This window comes from Amphiprion ocellaris, chromosome 24 (genome assembly GCF_022539595.1).
Source record: "Amphiprion ocellaris isolate individual 3 ecotype Okinawa chromosome 24, ASM2253959v1, whole genome shotgun sequence".
In the NCBI taxonomy this organism is placed as follows: Eukaryota; Metazoa; Chordata; class Actinopteri; family Pomacentridae; genus Amphiprion; species Amphiprion ocellaris.
The window spans coordinates 10,704,377-10,728,326 of record NC_072789.1 but is presented as its reverse complement, the minus strand read 5'-3'; the positions used below and the strand labels follow the sequence as shown (position 1 = coordinate 10,728,326).

At 41.2% G+C, this 23,950-nt stretch overlaps 1 protein-coding gene across 1 annotated transcript in view; it reads right to left on the bottom strand.

Annotated features, from left to right (window-relative positions):
• Positions 1–23,497, bottom strand: part of nid2a (nidogen 2a (osteonidogen)) — a 44,528-nt gene extending 21,031 nt beyond the window's left edge. The window contains exons 1-14 of the mRNA XM_023267201.3: positions 23,218–23,497; positions 21,155–21,340; positions 20,847–20,963; positions 10,185–10,286; positions 9,924–10,063; positions 9,625–9,757; positions 9,177–9,527; positions 8,509–8,620; positions 5,979–6,018; positions 4,836–4,945; positions 4,581–4,714; positions 4,344–4,455; positions 3,712–3,912; positions 3,392–3,622 (exon numbers count right to left, since the gene is read on the bottom strand). Coding sequence (XP_023122969.2) covers positions 3,392–3,622; positions 3,712–3,912; positions 4,344–4,455; positions 4,581–4,714; positions 4,836–4,945; positions 5,979–6,018; positions 8,509–8,620; positions 9,177–9,527; positions 9,625–9,757; positions 9,924–10,063; positions 10,185–10,286; positions 20,847–20,963; positions 21,155–21,340; positions 23,218–23,424 — 2,176 coding nt within the window. The 5' untranslated portion in view covers positions 23,425–23,497. The remainder of the gene's footprint in view (positions 1–3,391; positions 3,623–3,711; positions 3,913–4,343; positions 4,456–4,580; positions 4,715–4,835; positions 4,946–5,978; positions 6,019–8,508; positions 8,621–9,176; positions 9,528–9,624; positions 9,758–9,923; positions 10,064–10,184; positions 10,287–20,846; positions 20,964–21,154; positions 21,341–23,217) is intronic.
• Between the last annotated feature and the right edge of the window lie 453 nt (positions 23,498–23,950).

Below are 23,950 nucleotides of genomic sequence, written 5' to 3'. Positions count from 1 at the left end.
ACACAGACTTGAGCCTTTCCCGAAAAAAGAAAAAAAATGCATCTGTCTCTTCTAGAGGTGCCTGTGTAGGGAGCTGCAGCAATAAAACAGAGGATCATTCAGTAAAAAAACGCAGAACTAGACTTAACTCTTTGCTGAACTGTGTCACAGGATGATCTTTGATTGCTGTGAGGAACTGGTTGGATCTGAGGTGATTTTTTGCTTGTAAACTTTTAGTCCTGCTCCGACTGGACTTCTGGGCCAATACAGCCCTCTGTCCTGCTTTAGGTTTGAATTCTTACATAAAAACAAATCAAGTTCACAGGAACTGGTGTTTATATTAGGGTCAAATTTCATTTTCAGCAAATCAATGAAGGATGACTGCTAAGTCACTGCAGTAATAATTAGTTTCTCTTCCATTTCTGTTGTCTGTAACTTAAGGACTATTCTATATGGCATGCTGACATCCAATTATTACAGACTATATACAGTACGAGTGCTGCTGCCTCTATTGTTTCAACTGAAAAAATAACAGAAAATACAAATTTGAGGTGAGTATCCTAAATTACATGATGCAACAACTCAACTCAGGTAAACTTGCTCTCTCTCTATCAGTCTTAAGTTTATCCGATTCTCATGACATCACTGGGCAGCTATTCTGCCCAGCAACCCCCCCCCCCCCCCCCCGGAAAATCTGTCATTGGCCGGGATATTATTTCCCAGAAAGTATAAGACCCTCAAACACACACCCTCTGTTTCAGACACACACATCACTTAACCTGTGTTTACAAAACCCCTGATCCCTGAAAGCTCTTCCAGCTGTGCTCTGGGTGTATTGCTGTGTGTGAGTGTGTACATGTGTGACATATGTCATCATAACCTTTTTAATCAGCGTGTTGACATTTAAATGACAGAAACTTGGTCTGGATCCAAAAACCGGGGAAAGAACTGTCTCTCTCTCGCTCGCTTTCTGCCTTAAATTCTGTCTTTTCCTCTTCATCTTTCGAAGTCTCTTGTCTCTTTCCATCACTATCTGGTTTTCATCAGATGGATTGGGTAAAGAAAGCTTGATGTGTGTTGACAGAAACAGAGCATGACGCATGTAAACCCCTTCGCTCTGATACCTAGATGAGTGCAGATACTGTAGAAGGTCTAAAAATTAAACAATGAAGGAGAGGTCATGCAAAAGTGAGATAAAAACCTTAAATCTAATACAAAAATTTATAAGAAAGCTTTCATCCTGTGTTCAATCAGCCATTGATTGGGGCCCAACAGAAACGTCAGATTGTTGAGACTTGATTTACTTTTCACTTGGGTGTAATAAGAGATTTAATTGCTATGAAAACAGCTATATATAACACACTACAAAACACAAATACGTTCAAAATGAATTGCCTAATTGTTTCCTGTATAAACTAGTTCACTGGATCCACCTCGACCAGCAACAAACACTGCTGACACACTACATCACTACTAAGAATCTTTCCGTACATTAGATTTGCAGATATCAGACATTTTTTAGTAGTATTTTGCTGGATACAATGTGACGAAGTTCTCTCCCTAAATTCTCTCACAGCTGAATTTATATTGCGCAAGCAAAACTAAACCAACTGTGAAAAGACCACAAATGTACCAATGTCACTATACATAAATATTTCTACATGTGGTGCAGAATATCAGCAAGTCATAATGCCACAAAACCTGGCAGATCTAGTCAAAACACAAAGATTTGCAGCTTTGATTTCATGTTCGAGAAAAACAAAATACTGACAAACACCAAACCCAACAGGGAAGTGAACATTTTCTCTTAACACCAAGATTGATTTGTTTTTCCTCATGCTAAAATCTCATTCAATACTGATGGCTTCCATTCAGATTTTGCTGATTTACCAGCTAAATTTACAAAACACTGTTAAAATTAGTCCAGATTCAAGTCATAACCGTCAGTCATCTGCAGGAACAACCTAAAGCAGTCGAGTACTTAGTCAGCTGTGACGCAGACTGTGGTTATGATCGTCCTTCAAGTGGTCTAAGTGTGTCTACAGCCTTTGGTAGACAATAAATCCAGAACCAGCAGCGGTAATACAGACATGTTAACATTGTTTTCTATGGTTTCGAAGTATAATTACCTCCATCCGCTGCTTGCAGCATGTACGCTTAAACCTGAGCTTTATCCAACTCTGCGCCGTGGTTTGGCTGAGGTTTCTGTGGCAGCGATACAACAATTACTAGGTGGTCTGGTTTCTAGCTGGGGTTCTGGAGGAGAAAATGTCACGTTTTCAACGCCTTCAGTGTGTTCGCCCACTAAAAGAGTGACAGGGACGGTCTGGAATGGATTTGGGGAGTCAGTTTCAATACACTGGTCACAATAAAATGGGCAGATGTTGGTCTTTAGCTGAAGGTGAGATATCACCTGTACCTGACTGATATTCCTTCAAATTAATATTACTGGTATGACCCTTTTACAAATATGATTTGCTTTGAATTTTTCAAGCTGCGTGCTGTCTGTGACCAGTTTTTGAATGCTGAAATACGCACTTCATCGATCTTAAACCAGCTCCAAAATGTGGTCAGCACAATTGTTTTGAATCCCTGTGTTCTTTCTGTACACTGTGTTCTGGATTACTTAATTTTATGTTGTTTTTGTTAGTTTCCATGAATTAGGGCCGCTTCTTTTTCTTGTACACGTTTTTAATGACCTCTGGCTGAAAAACAAACTGGCACCCAGAGGCAAGGTTACCTTCCTGGGAGTCTAAACCCTCTGAAACAACATTTAGATTATTCCAGAAGATTAAACTCTACAATCACAACCCCAGATACCACTCCATTTAATGTCATCATCGTTACTCTGCCAAAGAATGCGGCGAAGTTCTGACGACAGGCGTACATTTGTCCGTCTGTTAGTTTGTCTGTCTGTGCGCAACATTACTCAGAAACGGACGAACACTTTTGGATGAAATTTTCAGGGAAGGTCAGAAATGGCACAAGGACCAAGTGATTAGATTTTGGCAGTGATGCGGCTTATAGTCTGGGTCCACGGATTTGTTAAAGATTTCTGTATCATTCCGAGATAGCGGCACAGCGTCACTGTAACTATGACAACAAGTGAACACTACGTCAGCTGCCTGCTGATGATCACATGATTGCGATCCTACTATAGATCAACCGTTGCTGACTTATTGGGATTTATCCGTCGGCAATCACACAACGACTGAGCAGCTTTTCTTGTTATCTGTATGGTGCTGTTTAAATTTAAAGGAAGACAAATAGGAGGATGTATCATAATTAACATGGTCTTAATTCAGACAAGAAGATTAAGATGATAGCACTGATCACTGCCACAGTAAATGTAACTTTAACTGACTGGACTGCATCTGAATCCTAACAGCGATCTAACTTTGGTCTGACTCACCTCCAACTGGGCTGATCTTGTTGGTGATGGCGTATCTCAGGATCCGCTCTTCCTTGACGTACATCACAAACACCCTCTCCATGGTGATCTGCAGCGTCTCCGGGATGGCGGCACGACTGTCATGCCGACAGTCGCGGTAGGTGATGTTCTGTTTCAGCTGGAAGGTGAAAGACTCAGACCCTCGTTCTGCTGACACGACTGAAAACTCTCTCACAGAGGTGGAGGTGGCAACTGCAGGACACAGAGAGACAATTTCAGGCAAAAGCAACCACCAGGTGTTGTGCACTGTTTGTCTTACATTGTGTGGCTGTTATGGTTACCGGAGGGGTAGTACTGATATGTCTCCTTGAAGGGATCCATGGTAACTTCAGCTCCAGGTGGCAGGAAGGGCACACTGCCGCTGAGTACAGTGTCCACAGTGAGGTGGTTGTGGTCGTCAAGGCCTCGGCCAGTCTGAGTGATTGACAGGCGCTGGTTGCCGGGGTAAAACAGCAACTCTGCATGGCGAGTGAATTCAGCACCTGGTAACACAATTAGTCAGCAAATCAGTCAATCTCTTGTTTGTCTTCTTGTATATTACACAACGGTGCAGCCGTTGCATATCAGAAAAAAAGTGGAATTTCTGCAGTGGTCACACACACAAACACACACGCAGCTGTTTCCCATTAGAGAGGGGAGGTGGAATCCTGATATCACATCCCTGGAGACAATACAGCTGGCTGGAAGATCGAAAAAACACACACACACACACACACACACACACACACACACACACACACACACACACACACACACACACACACACACACACACACACACACACACACAGAGAGAAAGAAACAGACACAGAATGTCCTCGCTGTAAAGGAGTTCCCTCTTCTCTCAGGAGACGAGCTCAAGAGTCAACAACGTAGACAACATAGTGCACAATGCCGACAAAAACACAGTTCACCTGTGATTTTGAATCCTGCTTGGCTATTGGGCAGCTCCAGAGCAAACAGCCAGCCGAACAGCTCTCCTATTGGTGCCACTGGCATCAGAGCCCAGCCTGCTGGTTCAGGTACCTGAGCAACAGGCACGGAGTTTACAGAAGTCAGGTAAAAGAGGAAAATCGAAGCTTTTCACTGAGGAAAAAAAAAATGATTTTAAACCACAGACTCAATAATTGGGTGTATTGTCAGGCTTCTACCTCGCTGATGGCAGTGTACGCTCTCCCATCTCCCACCACAATGTAGGCATGTAGATCAATGTTGTTCAGCTGCACTGGAGTCTGTCCCACCATCACAGTACCGCTCACCTTACCGCTAACACGCTGGGGAGCACCTGGAGGAGCAAAAAAGTAACTTTAATAGTTACAAAAAAACACACACACTTTAATGTTCAGTAAACTTTACAAAAAGTAAAATATAATGAATGTCTGCGCTGGTTAACAGTTGAGTCTAACCATCAGGTAAACAGTGGCGGCCGTTTCCATAGAAGCCAGGACGGCAGTGACAGCAGAAGCCGGTGGCATAGTCAGAGCAAAATGCATTCTGGGAGCACTGCTGTTGGAATCTACAACAGGAGGAGACAGACAAAAAAAAAATACGTTTACTGCTGCAAATGTAAATAGTAGTCAGTATCTGACAACTTTTAGCAAATACAAGATTTACTTTTTTGAGATTGTATAAAAACAGTTGATCATAATTATGAGTTCTGGTGAGGCACAGTTTTAAAAGAGTTAAAAAAAAAAAACCCATAAACCTCAATTTAAATCGATGCAACAGAACCACAGATTCTGGACACATTCCAAACGCATAGTTTTTATGTTCAGTGCATATAACAGCTCCACTTCCACAGTATGCCTACAGTTGCAAATACAACTGGGACATGTTATTCCATCATAACACAGTGCTCTAAGCTTTATTCGACCTCCTCGTACATCCATCACAGTCTGTAGCTTGCAATGGGCTGACATACCTTCCACTGTGCAGAGGATTGTGGGCCAGAAAAACATGCTGGTGTGACTGGATGTAGTAGGAGATCCTGGTACATCTTCTCATTCAATGCTTTTACTGGTTTCCTATTATTTTCTACATTGTAGATTAATACTGAAGATTAACATTTTTTGTTTACAACATAATTCCATATGTATTCTTTTATACTTTTTATGTCATCGGTATTAATCTACAATGTGGAAAATAATTAAATAAAAACCACTGAATGAGAAGATGCGTCCAAACCTTTCACTGGTATTAGAGTATTCTAACTTTTTCTGACACACCCATGATTTTTTTTATTCCTAGCGTCACCCTAGCACATCCATTACCCACAATGCAGCTCAATAACTGTCTATTCCATTAAAGATTTGGGTGTGTTGTGCTACTGGTGACCAACGTAGCCTCAGACTGCTGGCCTGAAGCAGGGATAAGCTAAGCTAATTCCCTTCCAATTCCCAGATATTTTTTATTTCTAAACTTGTCATCTTCAGATCAGACTCATTGACTCGACGGGCAACACATGAGGACAGAGTTAGAATACAATATCGTATTCAGCCTGTAATCAAAGAAATCAACCACAACAACAAGCATATACATTTTTTACGTACCTGGCACATGTTTCCTTATTCTCTGTCGTGTACTGAATCACTAAGAAAGAGAGACATTTTATTATTACATGTCGCAAATATAATACAATAAAAGTTAACATCTAAATGTCTCCTCTCCAAAGCAATAAGACAAAACAGAGAAAGACCTTTATTGTCTTCTTCAATGTTCACATCAAAGGTTTTACATTGACCTCTGTGATATATAGTCATTATGGCTTCTACCTTTACTTTCCTCAATATAAAGTTCAGTTTATTTGGATTGTTAGAGTTTAGTTTTCTGTCAGCTAGTTAGATTTGCTTGAACTCTTACGTTTCTTTTGTTTCCCGCATTTGTATAAAAACACAAGAATAAACAGGAACAAACCATATCGTGTTGTTTCCATAAAGATAGGGATGAATAGAAGAAATAAATACATGGAGCAGATATAGGAAAGTGTGTAGATGCATATACACACTCTATGACACACATGCCAAGACACTACTTGGAAAGACACCAGCTGCTGCAGTCCTGCCTCCCACACACACACACACACACACACACACACGCACACACACACACACACACACACACACACACACACACACACACACACACACACACACACACACACGTACATCTTTCCATCTTTGCGAGGACACTTACTGACTTCAGTCCTTTAACCACCATAACTAAACAGCTAAGTTAAACCAAATGCTAAATTTTCCCCAAACTAATTCTCAACAGTCCTTTGAGGTTGTGACGACCAGCCTCACAAAGCAGAAATGTCCTCACTACTACGCTTAACCGTGAGGGAAGATCGTTTATTCCTTGAAAATCCTCTGACACACAGGAAGTGATGCACTCTGTTACTAATTTATTTGGAATAAACAAAATAAGAACTGCGCAGTCAGCATAAAAACTGAGTCACTGACATTTCTTTCTCAGGCCCCAGAAATCATGTCAACACAAAAGTGGTAAAAGACTTAAACCGCATCACATCAATTTGTAAATGCAGTGAATGTGACGCTAAAGAGTGCTGCAGCTCTTATCAGAACTTCCCAAGTTTTACCAAAACCTCACATGCTTTAGTAACTTTGCTGAACTCAAAACATCACACAGACCTTGAAAGTCTTAGTGAGTGCTTTGCTCTCTCTTGCTTTCTCTGCTTGTGTCTCATTCTCTCGCTATTTGTCTGTTTGAAAATGGCTAATTTGGGAACAAACAGAGCAGTCCGTCATCCTACAGGGGCATCACACTCACACAGTATACAGCTGAACACAGGATGTCAGAATATTTTCACAGGAGACAAATCACTGTAAGTGCTGTGGAGGAAACCCACCAACAAACATCACCATGTTTTTCTGTTTAACGTTTCTTAAGTATTAAAGCCATGACAGCGCTGAAAATGTTTTTTAAAATGATGCTTTTAGTCCGTGTTTGATATTTTAGCTTTTAGAATGTATAATTATTCAACAGTAAAAATATCTCACTTGGTGAAAGTCATTTGGCTAGCATATTAAGTCTGAAAACTCTTGTGTGTGTATATCACATGGGCTAAAATGGCCTTAGCAGCCAGAGCGCTGGCTCAACGGCCAGCCTCCGGGTCATTCTCCTGCTCTTTTTCTCCATTTTTTCTACGCACTCTTCATAAAAAAAAAAAAAAAAAAGGCAAACTGCCAAAAAGCAACAACTTCTTGTTCTTCTAAAAACAAGGGAGGAAAACTGATTGATGGAACACAAACCAACTTGTTGACAGAGCTCTCTGTCTTCTTGAAAAAAATATTTCATTCTCTGAACTAAGTTTAAATGACTTAATAAGAAAAACATTTTTACACATCCAGACTTCTTGACCCTTATGTAACCAGGCAAGCTGACTGAGAACACATTCTTATTTACGGCAAAATCCTGTGGGAGTAGTTGCAGAGGGAGGGAGCACTGAACACACACACACACACACACACACACACACACACACACACACCTGGGAACTGCGCAGCACAACGGCAGTATTGTACTGCCAGCTGCTGAGCAGCAGCTCTGCCGCTGAGGGTAAGGTAGTGTTACCTTCCTATTTTCACTGACCTCCCTTTTATCCTTTTATACATTTCTATATAGTTTTTAGCCACTTCAGGTATTTAGCTTCTTGTCCATCACATAAAACCATCAAGGGGCCATCTGATTGTTCAGAATTCATTCTGCAGCTTGACAATGAGCACGAACAGAATCCTAAACTATCTTTAGTTGTAGGAAAAGCAAGAAGTGCTGCAACAGCTGGTGTAACCCCACAGAACCCTGATGTCAACATCATGAGTCAGTCTGGGAGTACATGAAGACACAGAGGACCCTGGGACAGCATGGATCCACAGAAGAACTGTGGCAAGTTGTCCAAGATGCTTGGAAAGTCTATCTGCCAAGTACTGTGAACAACTGTGTTTTGAGGAGAACAACAGTTGTTTTAAAGGCAAAGTACACCACACCAAACACTGATTTGGTTATTTCTTTGTATTGAGCCAAAAAAATAAAAACACACACGTACTGTCCGTCTCTTACCTCCTGTGTCAAAATCAACATCATCTTCGTCCACGCTGACCACATGACCTTCTGGGGAAAGAGGTTGTTCGTTTCTCTGAGGAGGGTAAACGTCCACCACCTCCAGAGGAAGCTGCAGAAGGGGATACAAGGGAAATATTCAATGCTCAATTTCAAGTATGTTTTCCTGTTGTCATTGAAAGCCAAACCAGAACTTTTTAACTCTCTCCAGATGCTATGAACCAGGCAGCTATGATCTGCACATACTTTACATGGTGTATACACTGTGTAGGGTATCATGACTGCACTTTTTGCCAGCATTTTGTTGACAGCACCATAGTGACTCCAAACCAGCATTCCCTCACAACCACAGAATTTACAAAAAGTGACTTCAATTTCAAATTATTATTTCCAAACCCTGGCAGTGTTGACAGCAGTGCCAGTTTAAATTCCTCCTCCTTCAAATCCGCAGTAATAAGTGACGCTTCCAGAGAATTGGAGCACGTTGCCACAGAGTGCAGATGTTCACATTTGCATGAACCCTTCCACTCCACTGACTTGCGCAACATTTGCAGCTTAGCTTTATTAATTTGAAAAAAAAAACAACAACCCTGAAGTAATCTTAAAAAGCATAATAGAGTCCTTTTTACAAACGGGCCTTTGCCTAAATTGTGATGTTTCGGTATTACCTGTGGTGGTGGTTCCTGTGGCGGCTGAGCGTCTCCTTCAGGGACTGTCTGTGGAGGATTAGGTGGAGCGTACTGCCTCTCTGCTGGCTCCGAACCATACCTCGGTTCAGAGGTCAGTGGTACATCGTCACTGCCGTACGCCTGATGATCAGCATCCTCTGACGGAGAAGAGGGAGGGTCAGGACTCCCAGGTTGAAGAGGACCTGTGTGGTCAACACCAGCAGCAGGGGCAGGCTGGAACTCAGGGTCTCCACCTGTCAGAGGGTAATCATCTTCTTCCTCTTGGTTGTCAGGGTCAAAGGTATTGTCTGGATACTCTTCAAACTCAGCATACTCAGGGGTGGTGGTGTCCTGGGAATATAAACCACAGGGGAGTCAAAGGAATTAAATGACATTTGTACAAAGATATCTTTAAATAAAAGTTAAATTAAACAAAAAACTAAATTACCAAGGAGAGGCCATGTCCTCTAGTGGGTGGAGTAGCGAGGAGACCACCAATGGATGCAGGAACAATGTTGTCAAAAGAGTAACGGTTTCCAGTGTGGAAAAGCCAAACACCTGGAATTCCTGTATTGCCAACCCTAGAGAGAAAGCAACCAAAAAACAACTTTTGCTTATGCAGCAAGAGTTTTTTTTTCCAGTTTTTCTGGCCATCTTGTTAGCTATTGTTTCCATACAGCTAATTCTACAGTGAGTTACACTGTTGGACATGACTTCACCTCAAATTTTCATTTTTTTTATACTTACTGGTAGAGGTTTTTAACAGTCTGTTCATCGCTGGTAACACTGTAATAAGGTCCCTCAATTCGGGAAAAGATTAAATACGTCACTTCTCCTCTGCTGAAGCCAACTCGAGCAGGAAGCTCTATCTCAACATTATACGACTCCTGAAAAGATAAAAACACAAAAATATGAACCATTTTGTTTTCACTATTAGCTGTAACAGATACAATAAGCAGAATTTGTGCGCATCTACAAAAAAACCTCCAGCAGATGTAATCAGATTACCTTGGGCCGTGTTCCAAAGAAGTTCAGACCTCCTTCAGGGTAGAGAAAGAGAACGTACGAGTCCGTCTCATCATAACCAATGACTGCCTGGAAAGTGTTGAACTGCAGAGACAGAAGAGGAACAGTGTCAGTCACAATAAAACAAGGAAAAAAAGAAACTCTTTGAAAGCTGCTTTAAGAACATTGTTGATAAGAAACATAATGAGAGCAGAGAAAATTGTAATGTACTGTTTTTACCAGTAGTAGTTTTATTAGTAAATTTTATTTATAGAAATGCTCCACAAAGCAAGACAATAACGTGTGAAACAGGAAACAACACAATATTCTACTTCTAAGTGAAAAGTTTGACAAAATAATGCTGTGTAGCAGATAAGTAAAGTTTGCTAATGTTAGTAAACATTAGCCAACATAAACTAGTGGTCTGTCAGACCAAGAAAGTCTACAGCAAGTCTACAGCAGAGAAAAAAAAGCAGACTGAATTGAGCAAATGTGGGATTTTTTTGTGCATTAAATAAAAAGTAGTGGAAAGACTTACAGCCAGGGTCTGATTCAGTAACGTCAGCCACACAGTAATCTCTATCTAAGCTTTGCTAGCAGTAGGATTAGCCACCACACAGCACACTGTAAGGCTGTGTCACTGATATTACAGAGAATATGTGGGCGAGATGACTTTTGTTTACTTTAACCGATTCTACTCGACCTTTTAGCAGGTCAAAAATGAACTGCTTGAATTGTTTATATAGTTTTATCACAAAAACAACTGCACTTACATCATGCTATGTTAGCTTAGCATTCTTACAGTTAGCCTGTCAGTCATACAAACCCTCACACAAATAAAAGCTCAAAGCGGAAGGTAGAAATAGACACCCTTCCAATAACAATCAATTAAAAGCACAGGTTAAAAATCAAAGTCATTGTCTAATCCCATAAAAACTCTTCTTTGTGTATCCAAGTTACATAGTTGGAGGTTCTTTCACAAAAATGAACCCTTTCTGTCGTCAGATGGCCTAAATGTAACCCCACATTGTTGTTTCCTCTAGAATGTACAGTCCCCGTCTTAACTCATCTTTCCCATGTTCGCTGCAACTCCAGCACACCATCTCACCTACAACAGTACTTTGCGCTGCACAACGACAAGTTGAAATATTGGAGTATTACAGCTGTACATGTTTGAGTCTGAAACCAGTGATGAAGGTGAATATTGCAAGTTGACAGGATTTGGAATTAAGTTATTTGCCTGTGAAACCCCAGAAGTCTGAATATATATTTTTGAGGCCATCATTAATTCACCTACACAGTTAAATAAAAAAGAAAACCAAACGAATACATTGCGCATTTTACCAAGGTAATAAATTTGATCTTATTGGATGGGGTCTCCAAGTGGAAAATAATGTAAAAAATAACATAAAACAAACAGCGGGTAATGTGATGTTTCTTGCTCCTCTTACTCATTTATCATGTATGAGTCTAAGCTTTTTCAATAAAGTTGATGACTACTGCTTTAAGATAACTGCATTGAAAATTATTAATCATTTCAGGTAAAAACTCTGTATTTGTTATTTCTTTTTGGCAGAAAACCTGTGGCGTTGATACAGCGTCTGACATTATTTTCAGCTCCGTCTGTGTCAGCGGGGTGAGGTCACCTCCTGCGTACAGAGTCAGCACAGATCAGCCACCCTCAAATTATTCTAACACTCACTCCTCATGTTTAAACTTCACACCTCTCCTCTCCTAGTCCTCCCCGGGTCTCCTCCCCTTCCTCTCTCATCTCCCGCTCTGCTGGGTTTCATGTTTAGACTTCTCACCCTTCCCACCCCCACCAACCATTTCTTCATTTCCAAGCGTCTATTTTACACAAATTAGGCTCAATTGAACGAATTGAATCCGTATGCACTGATGAATGAGGGGACTTTTTCTACTCTTTTGTAAACTCTGATTTATCTCCTACATGTATGTGGAGGCGCTGCGGCCCACTCTGCCTCCCAAAACCGCAGTTAAAAAAACACAGATTTACTGAATGAAGGGAATGACTGTGAGGGATCCCATGTTTCCTTTGGGACGGAATCTGATTATCTACACACACACAGAAACCAAGACGTATACACACACCTCGTACTCTCAGCCCCCAGCCCAGATGTTGATCTCCCTCCACAGCTGTCTTCCTGTGCGTCTGAACATCTTTCACGATGATGTTACAACATGTGAGCCAGACATCGTTACACTGTGAGCCACACATACACAAGCTGGCACACCAACACAGATGTCCCTCCGCCTATATCCATCTCATCCCAACGTATGTGTGCGTGTTCTTAATTGTTTACATCAACATCTTTAAACTATCTTGTTGTTTGTGGGCGGGGAGGACTTTGTAGCCTCCAGCCGCTTTGTAATTAGTGAGGAGAGGGCCTTGGTTTTTTTGGGGGGGTTTTTTTGTCTTCCTGTCTTCAGGCAAGAAGGAGCAAAGATGGAGCTACAAGAGGAGATCTGCTTTTTCTTTGTCCTAATACCCCTGTAAAATGTCTGTATGTTCCTCTAATTCCCTGGGAGGAGGAAGAGGAGAAGAGAAAGATAAGAAACAAAAGGAGGAGGAGATATAGGGAGAGAGGTATAGAGATGAAAGGATGAGGGGGGAGGGAGGCCATAGGTCTGGTTTGACATCTTTCTGTCCAGACAGTTAGGAAAAAGTTGAGTCAACAAAATAAAATGTGAGCATGAAAGCTGCCTTAGGGAATCATCTTCCTCTGTCCACACACAATATGTCGATATTGTGTTTTAGCAGTGCAGTGTTGGCCAATCAGTTTGACTTCGATTGAAATATCTCCACAAATACTGCAGGGAGTCCAATGAAATTTAATACAGACATTTTGGTTCCCCTGGGTATGGATCCGACTGATGTTGTAAAATCCATAAGTCTTCTTGAAGAACCATCATGAATTAAGGGGGATGAATTAAAACATGAATATTGATATGATGTTTATAATAAGCATAATAATATCATAAGTAGTGCATTTAACTATCTTGGTATCTTAACATGGTCTTGGCCATGTTTTATGTATGTAAGCATTTTTAGTTTAGGACGGATGGCAGCAAACCAAAACTGATTTTACATTGCCGGAAATTACAAAATTAGTGTTTCGATTTATCAAGGAAGCAACTATTTTTCCCCTCTGTAAAGCAAACAAAAAAAAAATCTACTGCAACATTTAGTTTTCACAGGCTGATATTTAAAAATTGCTGATAATGGGAGGATGGAAGAGCTGCAACAGGAGACTAACACAAATTTTTAAACCTTTTTCATCCTTCCTATATGCTGCTGTGGTTACACTTGACATACCAGAGTTCAGAGATAGTGTGCAGAGAATAAAGAGGCTCCTGGATTAACTGTACAGATATGGATGCTGCCTTCATGTTCTTGCACATTAAAGGAATAGTTGGACTTTGTGGGAATTACACACATTTGTTTTCTCGATGAGAGTTAGATGGGAAGATTGAGCCCTGAAGTATAAATACAACAACATTCCAGCAGGAAACTCCCCATAAATCCACAATCTGTCTGTTTTACATTTAGTGTTTTGTACTGAGTAAACAAACAAGACATAATGTGTTAATTAGGGATCTTCAGAGAGCCTGGGAGGCAGATTTTAATTCAGACAGAGCCAGGCTCGCTTCATCCAACTGCTTCTAGTCTTTGAGATAAGCTAATCCACTCCTGGCATTGGCTTCATATCTTACACACAGACACAAAAGTGGTATCGATCATCTTTTCTAACTTTTGCCAGATGTATTTCCTCAAATGTTGAGGTTCTGTGTTCTCCCCCACATCCCTCCTCTGTGTGTGTGGTCAGTGTGTGTTTGTCTGTCTCACTGTGTGTAAAGCAGTCCTGGTGTTCTTTACAGACTCACAGCTGGAAGACAACAAATTGCAGCCAACAGATCAAAGACTTTCAGACAGTGTAGCTCAGTATGATGTGAGAGAAACCCAACACACACCAGTCACCCTCCCTACAGGCACTCTGTCACACCTTTTTAAAAGAGTGTCCTCACACTCCAGACACAGGCACAGATGTTAAGCATCCCTGGGACCGACAAATGTTTGTTTTCAGGGTCATCCTGACTGTTTGGGGGTTTAGATGGTAATATCACACGTCTGACAGCTCCGTCTGCTGCACAGCGAGGGGTTAAAGAGTCTGGAAATACCAAACAGCTTTAAAGAAAAGACTGGAAAGTCATTTAGATAACTAGGGAGCAACTAAGGTCTTATCCACACAAATGAGGATATTTTGCAAAGTGAATATTTTCCTCGTCTTGTCAAACATGTTCTAAAGTGAACATTTTAAAGAACAGTTTATGGATCTTCATGGATTACATATGGGTAAGGATCTCAACTGGAAAATGATTTCGCAGCTTAATGTGCATGAAAATCAAATATTCTCAAAATGGTGCACTGCTTCTTTAATACTGATCAAGTATACTGTCTAGGTCCATAGGCTGATGTGTAACAATTAATCTCTGCAAGTCTTCAAGCCAGTCTCTATAAGGCAGCAAACATATACACTACCGTTCAAAAGTTTGGGGTCACCCACACAATTTCATGTTTTCCATAAAAACTCACACTTTCATTCATGTGCTAACATAACTACAGAAGGGTTTCCTAATCATCAGTTATCCTTTCAACACCATTAGCTAACACAATGTAGCATTAGAACACAGGAGTAATAGTTGCTGGAAATGTTCCTCTGTACCTCTATGTAGATATTCCATTAAAAATTTCCAGCTAGAATAGTCATTTAGCACATTAACAATGTTTAGACTGTATTTCTGGTTCATTTAATGTTATCTTCATTGAAAAAAAAAATGATTTTCTTTCCAAAATAAGGACATTTCGAAGTGACCCCAAACATTTGAACGGTAGTGTATATGTAATGTATAAGTGGAATAAATGTTGTGCCTAGATCAGTTTTGACTCATCATAATTTATCTTCCTTCAATTTAGGTCCATATCAGTTTATTTATTAGCAGTCTGGTTTACTCTCTTGATTTAGTTTAGTCTACTTTGCCTCACATGAAGCTGAAGACAGTTTAGCTGACTGTTCACCTCATCTGGGGTTTGGATAAATGACTCAACGCACTGTAACTGACGCTCTGAATCATGCTACAGTTATCCAGAGCTGGAGCCCACTCCGTTAGCCGGGAACATCTTGAGGAGAAGCACATGTACCACGCTTGTTTGTTGGTTGCCGGTGCTTCAGGTTTAGCTTCGGCACAGCTGCAAACGGGCAGAGTGAGACAGACAGCAGCTGCCGTCCAGTTGCCAGTCTCACCAGAGCGCTGCAAACGGAACCGCCTGCAGCGTGGGAACTGGCACACACACGCGCACGCGCGCACGCACGCACGCACGCACGCACGCACGCACGCACGCACGCACACACACACACACACACACACACACACACACACATACACACACACACTCTACAGTCCAGTCAGCACTTCACTGTTGTCATATTAAAATCCCTTCTCGTGTTTTGTGGTGACTCTCCTGTTATAAGTTCAGCTGGACTCCAAAGGATCTGTAACTCGTCTAAAGCTGGAGGAAATTGTACAACTTCGGGGCTTATGAAAGCTTTCAAAACCTTTTTGATCAAGTCATGAGCACATGGTGGGTAAAACCAGAGCTGCTTTTCTTAGATCCTGGAAGGTTTGTGAACACGAACATCTTTCCCACAACTACAAACCAGAGGGCTATGACTGCTTGCTAGTAATTAGTAAAGCCGTCAAGATCCCAGGCCTTGTCGAGTCATTTCTCTGGATATGATACCGGAGCAGCACAGCCAGAAGAAGCCCTTTGTTTCTTTTTGTCCACTGATGAGCAGAATCTGTCCCATGGCATAAGGACACAATAACATGTTATGAAAGTTGAAGTTCAGCCAGAGTCTGCTTTGAACCGGGATGAACATATCTGAGGGGATGCCCCCTGTGTCACTGCAAGGGGGCCCCAGAAACAACAAATAACGCTAATGCTAACAACACTTCCTATTGTGCTAGAGAAAGAAGAAAAGGCCTATACTGTTCAGCCTACAACATTTTCTTTACACAAATGTAACTTTCAGGCTAATTTGGGAGGAAAACTAAGTGCAAAACAGGAAAAAGAATCACATTTTAAAGCAAGACTGATTTCAAATTCCAATGAGCTACAGTACCTCTCTACAAGATGCATGCTAAGGACTACTGATTTTGTCATTTTGCACTAATTACTTTCATATGTTGCTGTATTAGGGTCATCTATACAAGGAGCATGTGACAGTGTTCTGCAAAATTAAAGGCAGATTAAAGAAAAAAACGCAACATTATGGAAAATACACTGCACAGTTTGTCTGGACACTAAATATGAAGCTAAAGCAAACAACTGATTAGCTTAGCTTTGCACCAAGACTGAGAGCAAGTGGAAACGGCTAGCCTGGCTCTCTAAATAGTATCAAAAAAGGTTCTGCAGTGTGTGCAAAGAATCAAAAATTTAAATTTGAAGATGGCAGCAACATTTGAGCACATATCTCCCAAGGCAATGATAAACTGCCGCTTTTTGATACTTCTTTTTGGATACAGATTCAACAAACAAGCAATAACATGTTAAAGTTGTGAGCTTTAGCTGTGATCTTTCACATTAATACATTTACTAACAATACTAATACAACTAAAAGCACATATGTATGTATATATGTGCCTGTGAATCTGAAATGGACAAGTAGCGACAGATAAAGCCCAATCAGGAAGTGAACACAGGTCTCTAAAATGACTAAAATGAAAGCCAAGGGCTTTCAAACTAAAACAGAGTCAGCAACGTTTTCAAAAGTTTTAGGGGTCCCACAATGCCGGAGTAGTATGGAAGCTTGCAAAAGCTAAACTTACACTGTGAACTAAAGGCCAATTCATGCTTTGTGCATCTAGAAGGGAACGCCAGACATAAATTTAATCGTCCAGATGGCGAATGTGCATGAGCAAGGAACATAAATGGTGCCCAAAACCAATGCTTGTTGAGAGGAGAGGATGTATGAGGAAGGTCTCTGTCATTCAGACCTGTATAGTTCATCAATAACAAACTTCAAGTCATAGCTGCAGGATTTTGAAGGAAACTGTTTTATATACACTCCCGTTCAAAAGTTAGGGGTCACTCAGACAATTTCATGTTTTCCATGAAAACTCAAACTTGTGCTAACATAACTGCACAAAGGTTTTCTAATCATCAATTAGCCTTTCAACACCATTAGCTAACACAATGTAGCATTAGAACACAGGAGTGATGGTTGCTGGAAATGTATAGCCAAGTCAGAGGTATGTTTCCACTACTGTTTGTCTGTCTGTTATCAATTTCATGTAAAAACTTCTATCTTAAATATCATGAAACGTGCTTCGGAGGTGGAGCTCGTGTAAAGGAAGCAACCATAAAATATAAAGGCAGATCTGGATAACTTTGTTTGAAATTGCAAGATCGAACACAGGCTTTGGTGCCAGTGATTTTTTGGTGTTAATGGCATTCATAGTATTGGAAGATAACTAGAACAACATCCACCAACATGACAGGTGTGAAGCAGCAATATGCTTAAAGTAAAGCCTGGTCAACACACTAAGAGCCAGTTCTCTTCTTAAATGACTGGTCATTAGCAGATTGAGCTACATGGTAGCTCATATAACAGCCTGAGTGTTTTCGGTCTAAATTGAAGTAATTACTTTCCAATTATGATAATAGCATCTTTAAGAGTAATTTCATAGAAAGCGCAACCCTGTTTATAAGGAATGTGAACCTTCACTCTGTGGTCTAATTCTCTCTCTTCTATTTTCTTGTCATTTCTTCCTCTTTTGCTCTTCTCATCTCCACATCCGACCCCCAAACACTACACAGCCTGCCCCCTCCCCCAAAACGCCACCTCATCAGCCCTAATACACATCCTGACAAACAGTCACCTCAGGTTAATCAGTTCACACACACATACCAGTCTACCCTGAACGCACCCCACCCAGCACCTCTGGCTAATCACTTCAAAGGAAGATGCTATCAGTCCAAAGCAAATCCCAGCCAAGATCCGGACCACTCCGATCTGACAAGCCAGACACAACGCTTAAATAACCAAACAGGTCACCTCCTGGCACATAGAGAAACATTTTGCACCCTAAGACGTGGACACAGCATTTCATCAGCAGCGACATTTGAAGACGTAGTTCCGTTTGTGGAGATCGCTTGATGATTTCAAGACGCAGTTTCAATTTCGGAGCTCAGAGAAGCTGGATTTGATGATTTGTCCATTTGGCAGCTGTGCAATCAAAATGAGCCCAAAGTAGTGAGAGATGTCATATCAGGTTTAATGCCGCATATTAGACCATTTCAATGTTTAGCTTTTGATCAATCAGGAAGAAAGAGACTAAAAGAAACCAGATTATGAGTAAAGAAAGCACAGATGAGCGGGAGGGACCGCCACAGAGATCCCCTGGGGCTTTTCCTTAAATCTACCACTCCCTTCATCCCTCCATCCCACATGCTACAAACCAGGAACAACAAAGCACTGTTTGTTTGATCGATAAGTTCAGCAGGTCTGGCTTTACTTGGAGTCTTTCCCAAAGTTTGACTTAAACAAAGCCTCTAATGCTCCTCAAGGTGACTCTTTTGACTGGTCTGTAGTTTATGTATTATTTCCTCAGGGCTTCTACAAAGTATTGTCATTAATTACAAAGAAAACGGATGAAATGTTTTTAAGGGACATTCCACCAATTTGTTGTCTTGATAAAACAGTTGTATAATGTCTTCTTTGGCTCACGAGGGCTTTTCCAAAGTTAAAACAATAACCCTGTTGATGTCATATTGACATAATCAGGGTTATCTCAGTTTTGCATCTTTATCTTGAGACTTAAAGCTCCTTAAAACTCAACTCCAGAAGGTTTCCCATACAAATCACCCCTTTCTGCTTTAAAATGGCTTAAATGTAACTCTACACTGTTGCCCTCAAGCACACCAGCTCATCTTCAGCTCTGCTGAAACACTGTAAAACTGCTCTACGTTCCACATTGTCAAGTTCTAATATTGGAATAATTCAGTCAAATGTTTGAACCAGAAACCAATCAGAAAGCTCCACCCAGTAAGATAACAGGCTTGGTTCCTCAGGTTTGCTACATATGAAGCCCTGGAGGTCTGAATCTGTTCCCAAGACTGACATCAGCACACTGTAGGTTCAGGGAAGTAGTGCCAGCCATGACTGACCATTTATGCTCATGATATGCCTTCTAGCAGATAAAAATATCGTATGAACATGTCAACAGGGTAAAAACCTTGATTTTCAACACACTAGGCCCAATATTTTAAGTGAAAGTCAGTGGAGAGACACACTGAAAGACATCAGGGTTTTAGGAGCAGGAAGGGTCTAATGCAAGAAATGAAGGTTCCAGTGTTTCTGTAGTTGCACTAGAGGCTAAAAATCAGGATTTCTCAGCCTCATCTACTTTGATACTGGCCAGTCTTTCACAGCTCTGTCTCTAGTCCATCAGCCTCAGGGAGGGGGCAGACTAATTGCTAGAATAACCTTTTAATAAGACAACTCTTTCTGTCATGGTCATGAAAAGCAAAGTTTCCAACAATAAATTCATAATAAATGGATATTTACACGTTTTAAAAGAAATCCTGCGTTCACTGTAGTAAGTCCAAATGACATGCTTCTTTCCAGGAAAGTTCAGAGGAAATGATGGAAGTGTAAAATAAAGTGTTATGCTGCTCTAGAGGTTTTCAACCTGTAAGGTGTGGCTCAACAGCAGGGCAAGGGAGAGCTGAAATGCAAGGAGAAACTTGGAGAACTTCTTCTTTCTTTGACAGTTTGGCTTACTGACTGCCATCTGTCAATAGAGGAACAATTTTAGCTGTCACAGTGTCTGACAAACAATTAATGAAAGCAACTCTGCTACTGATTGGTACAATTTCAGTCAAAATGTGTGCACAGACACAGATATAAAACACATATTCTTGGATACCCTTTCTGAGGGTGTCTTCGGCTAGAAAATATTACAAAAATTTGAAACATAAAACTCCCGAACTTGCCCAAAAATCAACTCACTTCGAACTCTTCCTCAGTATGAAAGTAACCCAGAAGCTGCTAATAGTTCTTAAGTCTTCAGATATCAAAACAGACTAAAAAAAAAAATCAGGTCAAGTTGCAGCTCACAGCTAAATGATCGACTCCATATAAGCCTTTATACTTCCTGTTTACATCCTCTAAAAGCCCCAAAATAATGACAACTGCAGTTTGAAATGTTAGAGTCTGGTTAATGCAGAAAGTCAAAGACCAACAACAGGAGTTAAACATGAAGGGAACTTTGAAAGACCACTGGCATGTTTGTGTCTACCTGTGTGTGAACTGGAGGAGGGGATAAGGAGTCGGGAGGGCGGAGGGCCCTTTGATGACCCTTAAAGATGACCCCTGACCTCCTAAAAAGGTTAAGAGACAGATTAGGAGGGGAAGGGGGATTACAAATAGACCCCCCACCCCAGGCTGATTACAAGTGATGCACAACCTCCAGGAATTTGGGACTGAGTGTCTCCCAAGACCCAGAACCTGCTAAAGAGGGATATGTGGCCTGAACTAGGAGGTCTAGAGTTATCAGTGTCCATTCCCGAAGTCATCTCACCCTGTTCGAAGGCCCAGCGGTTCGAGATTGTTCTTCATACGCTGCCACGTTCTCCCATGTTGCCACGACAGCATGTGTGGGTGTGAACTTTGCATCTGGGAATCCCCGATGGACTTCCTGGATGAGCAGATGAATGAATGAATGAATGAATGAAAGTAGGAAGGGAAGAAGGAGAAACAAAAAAGGAAGGACTGAACTAATGGATGGAGGACTGAAAAAAGGAAGAACCCAAATCTGAAGTTAAGAATGGCTTTTGAAGTATTTTTACTGCATTACATTCTGATCGTACAGCTGTAACTGGAACAAACCTGGGTGACTCTGTTGAGCACGTTGGGTGTTTCGGTCACCCGGTAATAAATCTGCCCTCGCCCTCCACTGGTGTCAATGTCAGCCAGGAACGGGGCAACCACGGGGAAATCTGTAGGGAAGCCATCGTCGACATATTGCTTTTCCATTGGTAGGTCCTGGGCTGATATGATCCCATTGGTGGCCACCTAAAGCGAGACAGAGGCAGACTTGTTAAGAAATACCCGGAACACCATCATGAACCCAGGGAACCTCCTAATGAACCCCCATAAACCGCTGGAACCCCATCATGGACCCCAGGAACCGCATAATGAACCTCTACATTCCCCTCATAAACCACTGGAACCTCTCTCAGAGCCCCCAGTCTGGTCCCTGATTATACTTTAGAGACATTCAAACCACATATAACTGACTTCCCTTTGGATGTATTCTGCTGTGATGTCTGGGTATACTAGGTGTCATACAAAGCAACATTTAGCACTTTATAGGTGCAATTTAAATGGAGATAATCAGCAGTGGAAGGTAACCAAACACATTTAATGAGTATTTGCACATCATACTACTACTTTTTACTCCACTCCGCCTCAGTGAAAGGTACTTTTCAGATTTAAACACCACATATAAAATACTCTGTATGATGAGTTTATTGTTACAGGTTAAACAGATAAATCCTACATAATACTTAAGTAAGTAAGCTTTCGAATGCATGAACTTTACCTTTAAATAAGTGTGTTTAGCGCTGCTGAAACTCTTTACTCTTTTAATAACAAAATATGTCTCTGTTCAGCAACCAGCTTTGAATTGTAGCGTGCACTTGCTCTACTCAAGCACCTGTTTTGCAAAGTTCTCTGCTAATTTTAGACTTAAAGTATACTTTAAACGCTATTTAAGGACTGCTGACATTTTTTGTTTAACAGCTTCATAAGCTGGTCATCGGTCAATGCCGGTTATGTCAAAATGGAATTGAATTGGTCTGATTGATCAGCCTATCTCTAAGGAATGGCCATGTAGAAATACCACTGTTAAGTGAACGTGGTCATCATGCAGAATGGCCTGTTTAGGATTGATTTAGATTGTAGAATATTAATGGATGATAAAGATGGATGCTTTGACACTGAACACAAAGCTGCTGGCGTGTTAGTGTGTGATGAGAAACACACTGACTGACTTAAAGTACCATACGCTGATTTGTGAATTTCCCCCTTTAGCTCCATTTTACCATTAAAAGACAGTGCTGGTGGCAACGCATGACTGTAATCCCATTACACTGGTATGTAATGCAGTAATGCAAGGCACTGTTGTTCCTAAATTCAGCAATCACATTAGAGTTACTAATTAGTTACAAATAATACTTTCATCTTGAAGCTACTGAGCCTGTTTTTCTATATGACAGTAATCTGTGCAATGCTCTTTGGGCTGGTTTTCATCAGATTTGCTGCTGGCTTTCTGCTATAATTTAATAAAGAGGATTAAAAAAAAAGAAAAATCTTGTGTATGACCTTGTGCTGACTTGAGCTTAACATTGTATTGTTAACTGGCAACTACATGACAGTGGTGCTACCAGATCACCTTCATTATTTTGAATGCATCATTATTACTTCTTAGAACTCCTACTTTGACATACTTTCAATACATTTTATTGGCAAAAAAATGCACTTCTACCTAAATAAATAACAAATACACAACTTTCACTTGTATGGAGTTACAGTATGTCACCATTAATTAGTTTAAAAGTAATTTCCAACCCATTCTTATTAACCATGACCTGCCCTGCTGAGTTTTGACATCTCACTGTCTGAAAATGGATCGTGTTTATGTCGACGCACAGAGGAAGGATTTACATTGGAGCATTTGGAGCGCAGAATGTTGAAATCTTATGCAAACACAGAGCAAATAATCTGCGGACCCTTCACAGGAGAAAGAAACAGATGATAATGAACCGAATGCCCCTCTCTTGTCCTGGGTTCCCCCATTCATGCATGAATCTCTAGACTCAGCAGCTCAGCTTTGCCAACAGCTGCACGGATCACCTGTCAACTGCAGCAGAAAACTTTGGGATACTCACATAGAGCTGGGAGAAGAGCGAGTCGTAGAAGTAGAGAGGTTTGGGCAGAGACAGAACTCTGGAGGTTTCATCGTCGCCCTCAGCCAGGATTGAATCTCCACTCAGGGCGCCGTAGGGGAACATCTCGGCCCTCTGGATGGCGGTGACCACACACACGGTGCAGCTCCAGCAGAGCACACACACCGCCAGCATCGGCCCTGAGTGCATCGTAGAGCTGAAGGACGGAGAGAGCAGCAGCTGGACGGAGGCAGCAGAAAGAAGGAGACCGGAGCAGCTCGGCTCAGCCTCATAATCTGCAGGAGGGAGGGAGGGAGGGAGGGAGGGAGGAGAGCAGCCGCGCTCTGATTGGTGGGATCCGGCCTGAGTGACAGCAGCCCGGTGCTGGAGGTAACATCTGGCTCCGATTAGACTAAAGACAAATAGAGCATTTTTAATCCGGATGTAACTGTATCTGTTTCACAACACTGACAAAGACGCAGGGTGTCATTTTTTTTAAACAGTCTCCCTCTTCCTCTCCCTTTCTCTCACACACACGTGGAAAAACCTTAAATTCATTCAAAGTTTGAATGAATAATCCCTTATGAAAACAGAAGACTATATAATAGCAATTTAACATCACTAAAGTGGTCCAGACGTAGTTTAGAGAATATCTGCAGCAAACTAAAAGTGCCAAGACTGAAGGCATTTTTATTGTTACGACTTTGCCATTTTCTCTTTTAAACAAGCAATCAAT